A 13560-nucleotide genomic window follows, 5' to 3' on the forward strand; every position below is an offset into this window, starting at 1 on the left:
GGGCTTTAATGGAATGATTGATTTATGGAGCAGGAAAGGAAGCCGGTCTCCTTGTGAAAATACAATCATTAGTTAAATAGAGAGCACAAGGGGAAAGGCAAACATTTCACTCTTGCACTAATGTGGGAGTGAATGGCTGCTGATCCCTCCTCCTTCACCTCTGCCAAGGAATAGATTCCCTACAGTAGTGCATTTCAGTGTGGTAATACAGCAACTCAACCTCCTCACGTGTTTCAGTGACATTAAGGCAAGAGGCCACAGATGGGCCAAAAGCCAAAAAATTCACCCTTCAGTCCATGAATAAATCACATTAGGGAACTAACACTCACCCCAACCTAGTCCAGCAGTGTTATCACCCTTAACTAGACATTTCCTGGCTTCTGTTGCCTTTGGGTCATTATCTAGCAGCAGTTTCTGGTACTGAATATCCTTGTTTGTTGTTTTTAAAAGCACTAAATCTTTCATGAAAGGTTGTAGTGGCTTCTGGTGAGATTCAAATCCCCGGCCATCATACAATTATGTAATTGGAAATGTGTCCTATCATAGGAAAATAGTTGGCAGCAAAGTGAGCAAGGAAAACAGCAGGCAGTTACACAGCAGATAACTTTGCAGATTCTCAGGGTTTTCAAGTGTTTTTGTTTGTTTTCTTTTTGATGGGAAAGGAATGTTGAGGTTGGGAAAAAGGATTGAAGAATGGAAGGTGGAAACAGCAGAAGCAAAAACACAAGGCCATATTGGACTACTCACCTGCCAAACTAAGGGTGGGAATTTCAAGAGTGTTTGGTGCTGCATTGACTTCAATGGGAGCAGAGTTAGGCCAATGATGTGTATTTCTGAGAATCCCACACATAACTGTGTGAAGTAGATATTGGTTAATATTTTCCAAAATGCCTAAGTCCCATTTTCAAAAGTGACTTAGGCTGGAATTTGCCAAGAGATTTAGGTACCAAGTTCTCATTGAAATAAGTAGGAGTTAGGTGCCCAAGTACCTTTTTTAATCCCACCCTTAGGCTTCTAAGTATCAGTAAAAGTTAATGGCATTTAGGCTCCTAAGTCACTTAGGTGCTTTGGAAAATGTACACAACTAATAGCTAACTTCTCTCTTTGAAAGAAATGTTAAGTCTTTAAAACATAATCCCTTCCCCCAAACGTATGCACGTCAGCACCTTAGATCAGAAATGCTGACACAGCCTTCCACTAGTGTGAATGTGAATGGAGTACTATCCAAAAGGATCACTTTGCTTTTTCTTGATTTTCACTTTACACTCCCTCTCCCCTTCCTGGAATCATAAATATGCTAAATATTCGAGCTGTTCCTAGCTTTTCAGACAGCAGGGACAGTGCAATACTTAGATTCTCCTAGATTTCAGTTGCTTATAGGAACTAGTCCAGTGTCTGTAATAGAAAAGGGGACATTTGTCATGTTAGCTCTCGAGCAGCTGAGTATGATCGATTATCCAGGTAAATGCTTGGCCAGCTGTGGATCCCTTCTTAGTATGAACTCAGGTAGGGTGCGAGTATTCCCTCCCTCTCTGCATAGGCCTGCATTTACCATAGACCAGGGGTGGCCAAACTTACTGATCCTCTGAGCCATGTACGATAATCGAGGGCCGGGCGTGCTTGCTGGGACTCGGGGCTTCAGCCCTGAGGTGGGGTGGTGGGGCTAGGGTCTTCTGCCCTGTGGGGAAGGGGGTCTCGGGGCTTCAGTCCCACAGGAAGCACCTGTCGGGGCTTGGGGCTCCAGCTCCATTCCTGCTGAAGCCCCCAGCCCCAGCCCCAGCCAGTATGCCCCGTGGTGCTGAAGCCCTGCCTGAGAGACCCCCTCACCCCCTAGCCCCACCACAGAGCAGAAGCCCTGAGCTTCTCCCCGGCCCCTGACGAATCTGGTAGGCGGAGAATGGGGGGTGGGGAGGATGAGGGCCTCCACGAGTCTCATTTTAACTGTAAAAGAGCCATGGTTTGCCTACCCCTGCCATACACCTTGATGGGAGTTAAGCACACACAGAGAAGAGTACATCCACTCTATCTGTAAGGCTATGGCTACACTTGCACTTCAAAGCGCTGCCGCGGCAGCGCTTTGAAGCGCTAAGTGTAGTCAAAGCGCCAGCGCTGGGAGAGAGCTCTCCCAGCGTTGTCTGTTCTCCACCTCCCTGTGGGGAATAACGTACAGCGCTGGGAGCCGCGCTCCCAGCGCTGGGGCTTTGACCACACTGGCGCTTTGCAGTGCCGCAATTTGCAGCGCTGGAGAGGGTGTGTTTTCACACCCTGCTGCAGCGCTGCAAATTTGCAAGTGTAGCCATGGCCTAAGTGAGGCATGTGCCTCTCTCCCTTCCAGCTGCCTTTACTGTTTACCTGCTGATTAGTGGATATTACACACTGGAATACATGCACAGCCTCACCAATGGGACAGGTAGCTCATAAGGACACACCCATAGCTGTCATAGGGCTTTCCCTAGAGATAGCAAGGCACTAAAATGCACCCTTGTATGTCCAGCGACTGGCAGCCAGTCACAGGGAACTGGCCACTACTTCTGACTTCTGATGCCAGGGGACTGGCTCAACCAATCAAGGTAGGGCAAGGGTTGGAAATTAGAATTAAATGGGGGAGCCACAGTCCTAAGCATGGGGTTGGGGGAAAGGGCTCTGCCTTGAAATACAACAATCCAAATGCAGGAGGTTCACATGCCACCAACATTTTAATGAGAGAAATAAACTCCCAACAATGCTTGTCTTGTTCCCTTCACTGAACTTTTCTAGGGAGACAACCATCCTTCTAACCTTCACAGCTCGCTGATTAAAGGTTGGGCCTGAAATGTTTTCTGAAAAGAAAAAAAAATAGTTCTTTTTAAATGATTCCAGAAGCTGGGCTAGATGTTATGAGTCAGCAAAGTCCCCTATAGCAGCTCAGATTCACTCTGGTGCCTTACTTGTTCTAGTGACCTTAAAAATGTGGCTGTGCGGCGAAGGCGGAAAATGGGGATGTCAGATGAAATAGGACAGAGGTTGTGTTTTTTGTTTTTGTTTTAAAAGCAATTAAACTAGTGGTATGTCTCCAGGGGCTTCCTTTCGTACTACATATTTACTGTACATCATCAACATGAGAGTGTGTGTGTCTAGGCAGAGTTGGTAGGTTATTCTTTAATGGGTCTGAAGAATGCTCGATGTAACTAAGACCCCAGTCTGGCAAAGCCCTTAACTTTAAGCTCATGAAGAGTCTCACTGAAATCTTGCACGTGCTTAAGTGCTTTGCTGAACTTGGATCTTTCTGCCCACTTCTCTGTGCCCATGAAAATGAGAAGTGCAAGTAGCCTGAAGTGTTTATGTTCTGACTGGGGAAGTGGAGTGGAATTGGAATACTGTTTCTAGATCACCGGCTCTTAACATCTCTTATACCAGGATGTTGTCCTCTTTCCCACTGTGGGGGGGGCGAAGCTCACCGGCCTGGCGCCTCCTGCTGGTAGTCCTGGGAATTAACTCTTCCAGTCCGGAGTGCCCTCTCACCTGCCGCTGGCCCCTGTGTCCCTCCTGGACCCTGGTGTCCTTTACATCAGGGTTCTGGCCCCTAGCAGCAACCCACAATCTGGGTCTCCCCACCCAGAGGATCCCCCAACCCCCTATCCCCACCTTGCCTCAGCGGCTACTGCCAGTCATCAGCTAGCCCCCGCTCCCTGGGGCAGACTGCAGTCTGTAAACCACTCATCATCAGCAAGGGGGGTTGGACCAGCTCCCTCTGCCTATCTCTGGGCTGCCCCTCTACAGCCGCAGTACCCTTTGGGGCCCTTAACTAAGCCTGTAGCCTGGGGTCTTGCTAGGCTGGAGCACCCCATCTCCCTCTACTCTTCCCCAGTACTGCTTCACCTCAGGTACCCTGTTCAGCTCCCAGGCAGCCAGGTCCTTCTCCCTCAAGAAACTAGAGAGAGTGTCTCTTTTTCCTTCAGGCCCACTGCCCTCTTATAAGGGCCAGCTGGGTCCTGATTGCACTGGCTACAGCTGTGGCTGCTTTCCCAATCAGCCCAGCTTTTCCCCTGCCACAGCCCTTTCCCAGGGCTGTTTTAAGCCCTTCAGGGCAGGAGCGGGGTAACCACCCCGCTACATCCACCATTTAGCTAGAACACTCTCCCACCATTTGCATGTGCATGCCCACACACTTAGCAATATGGGAAGGGCAAAGTGATACGACCCACTCCCCATCCCCAAGGACCGCAATCCCCAGGTTGAGAACCCCTGGTCTAGTTTCAGAAGCTCAGAAAGAGACCCCTCCAGCTAACTCCACAACAGCTGAGTGCAAAAAAAACCCCTACAAACGCTTGGGGGGATGGAGGGGAATGTGCAAAACAAAAGTGACAATTTGGTTCCAGGACATTTTGTGGTTGAGAAGTTTGATATTTCCCAAGCTGACCCATTTCACACTGAAGTGTGGGCAAATTTGAATGTCTGTTTTTTTGTTTGTTTAAGATATCAAGCTATCTAGGCCTTTGCTCCAGTGTTTTTGGTTTTAATTACACAGTGAAATGAAACCCCCTTGTCGCAGAGCATTTGAAAACGTAACTGCTGGCTACAGCATCCTTTTGCAGAGAAATACGGAAGAAGAAACCTGTATTAAAAGACTCAGTTAAGAAATTAAATAACTATTCTTAGATGGCTGCAAGTGGCCTATCCCTCCATTGGTCCCCTTCACCGCTGGAATGTCAGCATTCCAGTGGAAGTCTGGCACCTCATAAGGAGGGGTCTACTTAAATCACAGAGAAATCACACATTTTTCATGGGTTGGTACGGCATAAATAGCTAATTCTGGGGATGTGTCACACAGTTACGAAATTTGCTATTTATGATGTGGACCAACCAGCAAAAAATGTTTGATTTCTCCGCAGCATTTCTCAAACTGGGGGCCTCAACCCAAAAGAGGGTCATAAGCCTATGAGGGGGTTGTGGTATTGCCACCCTTACTTCTCCGCTGCTGCTGGCAGTGGCGCTACCTAAAGCTGGTTGGCAGGAGAGTGGCGGCTGCTGCCTGGTGATGCTACTGCTGGCCATGGCACAGCTTTCAGAGCTAGGTGCCCAGCCAGCAGCCGCTGCTCTCCATTCTGCCTTCAGAGCTGGGCAGCCAGAGACCAGATTTCATGGGGGAGATCAGATTTCATGGTCCATGACACGATTTTCACAGCCGCAAATTTGGTAGAACCCCTACACATAAGGAATGCTACTACCTCTTTCTACTAGTGTACAATTGCCAGGACCAACACCAGAGGCTTTAATACTCATCTGTGTATTATTTAGGCCTTGTCTGCACTAAAAAATTGCACCACTTTAACTATACTGCACAGATGCAGTTATATGGGTCTAAAGAGGCTTTATCCCTATATTGCTGTTCCAATATGGGAAAGGGAACAAAATCTACCACTATAAGGCACTTTCATACCAGTATAACGGTGTCCAGACTAAAAGCTGTATGTATAACTACATCAGTAAAAAACGACACCCCTAACTGAAATATTTACACTGGTACAAAAACTGTGTGTTGTTTATATTGCAGTAGTACGTAAAATGTGCTAGGTTCTGTGTGCAGACATAGGACGAAGAGAGGACAATCTAATTCAAAACCATTGATAGCTAACTGCTAGGTCTGCCATTTCAGGTAGACCCGTGGGACGAAATAACAGAAGATTCAACCGTGGCATAGTGGAGGAGTGCTGTTTTCGGAGCTGCGACCTTGCTCTTTTGGAAACATACTGCGCAAAGTCTGTTAAGTCTGAGCGGGACCTCTCGTCCTCTTCTCTTGTGGTCCTACCAGCACTAAGCAAGGTAAGTGAAGATTATATCTAGAAATCAGCTGCTCTTTAAAAAAACAAATCCCACGGGAGAGGAAAGTTCTTATCTCTAAGATCTGCTGCTTCTGCAGTAACAACAGTACCTAGAGACCTTCATGGAACACAGAGCGAATATCTTGAATGGGGAAATAATGTAAAATAACCTGTACAAAACAAACATATAATAAAGTGAGAGATCAGATGACTAGGTGAAGTAAATAAAGAGAGTAGGGTAAATAAAGATTAAAACGGAAAGGCAAGAGAGGAATCAAATGAGTTTAATAAGAACACAAAGGAACACCAGATCATCTAGAACAGTGTTTCTCAAAAAGGGGTAGCTGCTTCTGTAGGGAAAGCCCCTGGCAGGCCGGGCTCGTGTGTTTACCTGCCCCGTCCACAGGTCGGCTGATCGCGGCTCCCACTGGTCGCGGATCGCTTCTCTGGGCCAATGGGAGCTGCTGGAAGCAGTGGCCAGTAAGTCCCTTGACCCGTGCCACTTCCAGCAGCTCCCATTGGCCCAGAGCAGCGATCCGCGGCCAGTGGGAGCCGTGATCGGCCGGACCTGCGGACGGGGCAGGTAAACACACGAGCCCGGCCTGCCAGGGGCTTTCCATACACAATCGGCAACTCCTGTTTGAGAAACCCTGATCTAGAAAATGTGTGCTGGCCACTACAAAGTGAAAGTAGCTCAGTCACAAAAAGCGGTAATGGCTACTAGAGCAATAGGAAAGCATTGTAATCTAGTGGCGAAAGAGGGAGACTGGTCATATGACTCCAGAGTTCTATTGCTGGCTCCCGTGACCTCTTTTGCTTTCAGAACCTCAGTTTGGGCAGGTCTGCCTAGCTGGGTTTCACTGTGGCAACAACAGCCCACAGTGTCAGGGGTTTTCAGCCAATGGTCTATTCAGAGTGAACCTCATTTTCTTTTTCCTTTACCACCCCACCCCCTTTCTCCTCTTTCAGGATAGCTTTCAAAAACCTTCACATGTCAAGTACTCCAAATATGATGTGTGGCAGAAAAAGAGCTCACAGCGCCTACAACGGGGAGTTCCCAGCATCCTCCGTGCTCGCAGGTACCGGTGGCAAGCCGAAGGGCTGCAAGCATCTGATGAAACCAAGGTGCATCGTCCCCTCATCTCCCTGCCCAGCCAGAAGCCCCTGGTAGTGCTAATTTCCTCAGAAACATCAGGCAATCGGAAGTGAACTGTGAAATGGATTCTATTTTTTTTTTTTAATCTCCTGGGGGGGACTTTTGAGGCCTAACTTCCCTAGCCCTTAGCCCTCTTGGCTGTGAAGCAAGAGGGATTTTGCCTTTCCACCCAGAAGCAATAAAAAGGGGGCACTGTAACGCCAATTTAAAGAGAACCAAACAACTGACGTAGTGAGAAGGGGATTACAGCATTGTCAGCAACAACATAATTTCTGTGGCATTGTCCTTTAAGCATTAAAGTGGTTTTTTTTTAAACTTCTGTTTTGTTTTGTTCCCCCACTAGCCAGTATTTTCAAGCCCATACTTAAAAGGGACCGTTTGGCACTTGAACTATTTTAATATTGGGCAGGGCATGACATCCCACGTGCCAGCAGCAGAAGGCAAAATAAAGAGCAAGAGCAAGAAAAAAAAGAATATGAAATTGAAAACCAGAAGAGTCCATTCCATGTCTTTCTTGACAATAAAGTGAAAAAAATGGGGCAAAATTTATTTGGAGGGGTTACATTTTTTCTCATTCCCACCCCACTTTTTTGTTTGGTATTTTTTCTTATTTTTGTAAAGCGCAATTTTTTTTTTGCACCTTTACTTAAAAAAAAAAAAAGTAACTGAGAAGAAATTCCAAGAAGACCCATCTGAATTTATTTGTGTGTATGTGCTTAATTACAAGATTCCAAATCGACTTGCACCTTTTTAAAATCACGAATGAAGTGTGAGAAAGAGGTAAAGGAAAGGGGGAAAAATAAAAAAGAGGAAGTGAACTGATGTTCACTTTAAATAGAGGAGGCGTCTGCATTGCACATTTGCCACGGATTTAGTTGATTTATATATATAATATATATAACTTTTTTTGGCAAAAAGCACTATTTTTATGGGACAATTTTTGTGTAGTATCTGAAGAGGGATTGTAATGTTTAAAATGTGTTATGGTGCTAAAGTAAGTTGGAAGGGGGGAAAAACCCAGAAATAGCAGGGGGTGGGGTGGGGAGGGAAGGACAAGATATTCAATACTGAACTTGAAATTGTAGCTTTTCGTTTTAGGAAAAGTGTGATAAATGTGTTTCTTTTCTCTTCTGAAATATAGCTTGGTCATGACCATATGAGCTAGTTGGTTGTCACTCACATACACAGATGCACGCACATGCAGAAATACGTCTATACGCATTTGTTTAGATCAAAAGGGAATTTTTTGAAAAAAGATAAACTATTCTGATGTTAAGGTATCCGAGTTACAATTCTAGGCCCCTATTCTGCAAGAACTTAGGCCTGTGCTTAACTTCTCACCCTGAGTGTAGTTCCATCAACTTCAACCAGACTACTAATAGAGTGGAAAGTTAGGCGTAAGCTTTTGCAGGATTACGGCCCTAGCATTCACATCAAGCTTTGTGTGTCATTCATGGAGTCCTTTTTGGTCTCCCTCTACCACCTTCTCTCTGACCTCAAGGCTCATTGAGGCCCCAGAGGCGTCCAATGGGATTATTCCCATGTTTGAAGTTGGGCACAGTATCTTGCTGAATCAAAGCCTGCATGAGTTTCCTCAGAAGCAATAGCTCCATGACTAATCATCTCCTTATCCTGTTCCTTCCCTTGCCTCCTCCCTTTTCAAAGGGGTAGGTGCAAACTCTACTCCACTCTGATCCCCTTACACTATTCCAGGACAGGTGGGCAGAATGGTCCCTCAGGGAATATCCCCAGCCTAAGGGGTAGAGCTGGCAAAATGATTCTGTACCATCCTTCCTAACAAGCCTGGTATAGGGAGGATGGCATAGAGAGGCTGCAGTCAGAGCTCGCTGCACTCTGCTTATTTTCACTTTAGGGGACCATGGAAAGTCTGAGTGTAACTTAGAGCACTAGGCTGCTCTGATTAACACGGGCAATGGGGCAAGCCCCTGAGACAGCCACATAATTCCACAGGTGCAAAGGTGGCTTTTTTGCACCTAGTGCAGAATCAAAGCTGATGCCTATGTGGGAGAGAAAAGCCAATTAGCTTGCTGAGGCTCAACACTGGGCGAGCAAACAAGTGTGTGAGGTGGGTAGAGGGCTGTAAAATAGGTTGGTTTAATATATATAAAATCTGTCTAGGAACCATAAAAAAGGGGAAATCAACTACATTTCCCTCAGATATACTCTCACTTGCTAATAAGATGGAGACACTCTGTTAACCAGTCCTGTACTTGCTTTGCCTTATATAGCCAGACATTTAAAAACAAATTATTTTTTTTTAAAGAGACTACTTGAATTGTATTCTATTTTGTGGTTTGAGGCGCGAGTGGGAGGGGCTGAGAAGGGGGAGGATATTAATGTATAATCCTTTTGTTTATTAATATTACCTTGCAATGTTGAGCCATGAAGCCTTTGTTTTAAAAAAAAATGGCACTGCAATATACAACAAAAAGTAAATCCTTTATTTATTTTATTATTAAATATATATGAAAGAAAACTAAAATTGGTCCAGATTTAAAAGGTGGTCTGGGAGTGGGTGGGGAAGGCACAAAGCAACTGCAAAGAACCGATTTTTCTTTTTGTGTCTCTTTAAAAACATAGTTTTTATTTTTAAAGAGAGGGGGAAATGAAAAAAAAAAAAAGCTTTCCTGGATGCTTAGTACCAAAAATAAATATTTTTTTTAAAGTGGAAAATACCTATTAAACAAATAAATATCCATCTGGAATATGAAGCATGACTTTTTTCTTTTTACTTTTATTTATTTTTGTTATTGGGGAAGGGGTGGGGAGAAAGTTGTGCCAAGGGACAATATTCATAAAGGCACAGAGGAGAATTCTTTAAATATCCTCTCTTTTGGCTCAATCCTGCAAGATACTACATACACTCTGGCCCTGATGTAGCAAAGCACTCAAGTGTGCACCTAACTTTAAGCATATGAGGAATTCAATTGAAGTCAGTTGAACTCATGCCTATTGTTAAACATTTGCTTATGTGATTTTCTAGATCCCTCTGATGGGTTGTGCTAGGATTCTGCGCTTCACAACTGTTGGCCCTTTCTAAGGACCCAGTAATAGCTGGAGTTCTGGCTCACAAGAAAAGATAGGCCTAAGGCACAAAAGTTCAGACTAAGATTTGAACTTCCATGCGGTTTGGGGTCTTGAATATTGTGGGCCTCTCTGCAGTTTAGTCGGTCAAGGTCACAGTTGCTGCTTTGCACCTCGTGTAGTCATTTGCACCAGTGCAAAGTGGAAGTAAAATGCTACCACTCTCATTTGGTTGCAGTTTCCACCCATGCATAAAGTGTATGCAGATGACGCTAAGAGCCAATGGTGCATCAGGTCCTTCGTCCCAGTTTGGCAAGATACTCACACACATGCCTAAGTGAGCATGTGCACAGTCCCTTTGACTTCAGTGGCACTACTGTACTTGCATGCTTAACACTAAGCCACTTGCTTAGGAGCCGTGGTGAATCCAGCCCTCAGTCATCCGAGTGGAAAGGCTCATGAACTTCAAAACTGGAGCAGCAGTTGAAACACTAGAAAAAGCTTTTATTTGATTTTTTTTTTTAATATGCCATAAGAGTGGATTTTCTGAGAGGTATTATTCCTCTTGACCTTTATGAATATTCAACCGGGTTTTCATTAACATTCACCCAAGAGTAAGGGAAAGTGGGTATTTTTCAGACATTTGGTTTAACTGTACCAAAAGATAGTTCTAAAGGCTACAGCGACTCCTTCCTTGGTTGCTGTTCCTTTTGTGAGCTGCCACAGGCTCAGTCCTTCACATTAGAGGAACTTTTTTAATGCTTTAGTGCTGAAACTCAGCAGCAGTATAGAATTGGCTCAGCGCACAGACCTTCTCTCCTGCACTGTGTGGGCTTTTCACTCCGTGGTAGCTCTAGGGAATAAGGGAAAGTTTTAACGCTTTCCTTGCTTCAGAAAGAGGACTAAGGCATCTAGAGATGCTACAGAAAGAACCTAAAACTTCAGCCAAACCTTCTCCTATCTGCAGTACCTGGTTCCCACTGGGAGCATCAACAGAAGTGCTGGAAATACCAAAAAAAAACCCAGCCTCTCGTGATGTTTCCAGCTCTGTAGTGAAGATGCGAGAGGTTTGGTTCAGGTTTTCAGTAAACATTCAAACTCAACCTTTGAAGTCTGGCCCATCGCTAACTGCATGTAGCAGGTGGATCTGTGATATAACACAGGAACTAAAAGGGGGTCCCGCAGCCCTAATTTGATCAAAATCTTAGCATTAAACAAGGTATCGGTAGGTGTTTCTCCTTTTGGCTGGTTCACTTCACTTGGCCAGAAAGACTGAATGGGTTAAGCTCCATATGGAACTGGGCAATGCCTGGTATCTTTAAGGAGTGAATGACTTACCCTTTTCTGACACCTTATGTTGCCGAGGGCTTCTGTTTAGGGCATTGGACCAATTGGGCTAAGCTGCAGAAATATTTTCTCATCAGTAGTGTGGATGGGGTTGGAGTAAAGATCCTGCAAGTGAGAATGAGAGAGATTTTAAATCCTATTTAGTATCTTAGCAGGTAGAAGTTCTCTTGTTAGTCCCACTATCTTATTCACCTTATTCCTATACCTTGCAGAGCACTGAGGTCTGCTCCAGGTTAAATTGGTGTAAACAAAGTCAATGGGTTTATACCAGTAGATCTGATCAGAATTTGTCCATGTGCTTGTCTGTTAACTAACTACAACAGCTATAGATCTGGTAAGGGGCCACATTTGCTTGTATGGAAAGACCCAACCTAGTTAGATGACTAAGAGACTTGAACAACCAAGTCCCATTAATCGTTTGAAAACCTCTGACTAGAAGCTTAACCCAATTGGTCCAGGTCTGTCCCACTGATGACGTGTCTCACACAGACTTTCCATGTAGAACTGTGCTAGTTCAGACAGTGCTTCAGAGAGCAGAGGGCAAAGGACAATTTCACAGCTTTTTGCTTCAGCAGAGCATCTGAAACTGCCAGCACAATATGGGTTTAGTGGAATTCCTCTGGTGCCATAGAAGTAACCACGAAAATCATTTCTTTCCTCCCATCCCATTGCCATTCTGGATGATGATTTTAGGTATTGCTTCTCTGTAGGTTTGCAGGGGGAAGCAGGGCCAGCTGTTTTCACATTAAACACCTTTGTTGGGGTTCATTTTCAGCATGATACACTGGGATTTTGGGGGTGCAACTCATTTATGGAAGTGGCACAACTAATTCTTTGGCTGCAGTGTTTAAAGCGTATAAGTTAGTGTCTCTGCATTTGGGGAAAATCACTTTTTCTTTGTATACATTATTTTATGGCTTGTTTGCTGGAAAACACCAGAGCTGTTCTTCCAACCTTCTGTGCATAGCAATAGCACTTTAGGGATGGAGCAGGGCCCCCAACTGGTTCCATTGTCTTAGTATCGCACAATAGCTTCATCCACTTCATCCTGCCTGATCTCAAAGGCTCAGTCTTTTGGTGATGGACCTAGCTGCCTCTGCACTAAATGAAGGGAAGAATTGTATTTGTTGTTTAAAAAACTGGTTTTGTCATTGTATGTATTACTGTCCGCTCATGTTTTATATGGTGGGGGGGGTGGGGGGGCTGGGAAGGGTATTAATGTATCTTGAATCATTTCACTTGTGTGCACTCAGCCTAATATGCAAGACTCAAACTGCCCGGATTCTGCACCTATTGTACTTTTCATTTGTATCAATAAAGCAATCAGTTATAATGTCCCTATGGCCTCTGGTGTCGATTTCATTTTTAATGAAGAGGTACAAAATGTCACTCCCAATTCTGCAATGACATTGGTGCAGAGAGACCTCTGCACTAGTATAGAGACCCCTGTGACTTCAGGAGTGCTCAGTGCAGGCACAGGGGTCAGCCCGCAGTGGCATCAGCATGATACAGCCTGCCATTGGGTACGATACAACCGGCCAACACTTATTATGCTTACATAAAAGATGGTAGTGCATCAACTTAGTTCCAGGAGCACTCTATATAATGACTTCCTCACTGCACCCTGGTCCCCAGTGAAGAAAGGGTTAAACCTGGCTCAGTTTCTCTGCCTTTTGCAGAGGATGATCAGGAAAAGGGTTGTAAGAGTGGCTTCTGGTGGTAGCAGAAGGCAGGTAATGCCTTTGGGCGGCAAGGCTCTTCCCCCAGGTCTGGGTTGAACCTCCAAGCTGGGGCACCCCCTCTCCCAACTTCACATTCTGCTGGTTCACTTATTTTTCTTTGTTTAAAGCAGCGCTCAAAACAAGACCTTGTGGATCCCAGGTGTAATTTTCTGCTGAGTCCATTCCACTAGCTTACAAACCCCTGCTGCCCCCTGCTTGTGTGTGTGTGTCTGATTCCCAGCCCATGAGAGTCCTCTCAGCTACCAGATTCATAGCTTTGGCTCTTTAGCTTAAGCGTTTACCTCTGGAGGCCCCTGTTTCATTCTCTGGTGTGTTGGCCAAGATGGTGGCTGTCACTGAAGTCGGAGATCCTTCAGAGAAGGAGGAAAAATGGGAGCCCTCAGAGCCAGTGGAAGTGTTGAAGAAACCTGCTGAAGTGCAGTGATTATTATATGATAGATGTGCAGTAGTGCCAGCTCGGGAGACCCCT

The 13560-nt window shown here is 45.2% G+C and overlaps 1 protein-coding gene across 1 annotated transcript in view; it reads left to right on the top strand.

Annotated features, from left to right (window-relative positions):
• The window catches only part of IGF2 (insulin like growth factor 2), a 36527-nt gene extending 23841 nt beyond the window's left edge, over positions 1-12686 (top strand). Inside the window, exons 3-4 of the mRNA XM_045015043.1 lie at positions 5636-5802; positions 6771-12686. Coding sequence (XP_044870978.1) covers positions 5636-5802; positions 6771-7010 — 407 coding nt within the window. The 3' untranslated portion in view covers positions 7011-12686. The remainder of the gene's footprint in view (positions 1-5635; positions 5803-6770) is intronic.
• The last annotated feature ends 874 nt before the right edge of the window (positions 12687-13560 follow it).

Source organism: Mauremys mutica, chromosome 4, assembly GCF_020497125.1.
Source record: "Mauremys mutica isolate MM-2020 ecotype Southern chromosome 4, ASM2049712v1, whole genome shotgun sequence".
Classification (NCBI taxonomy): Eukaryota; Metazoa; Chordata; order Testudines; family Geoemydidae; genus Mauremys; species Mauremys mutica.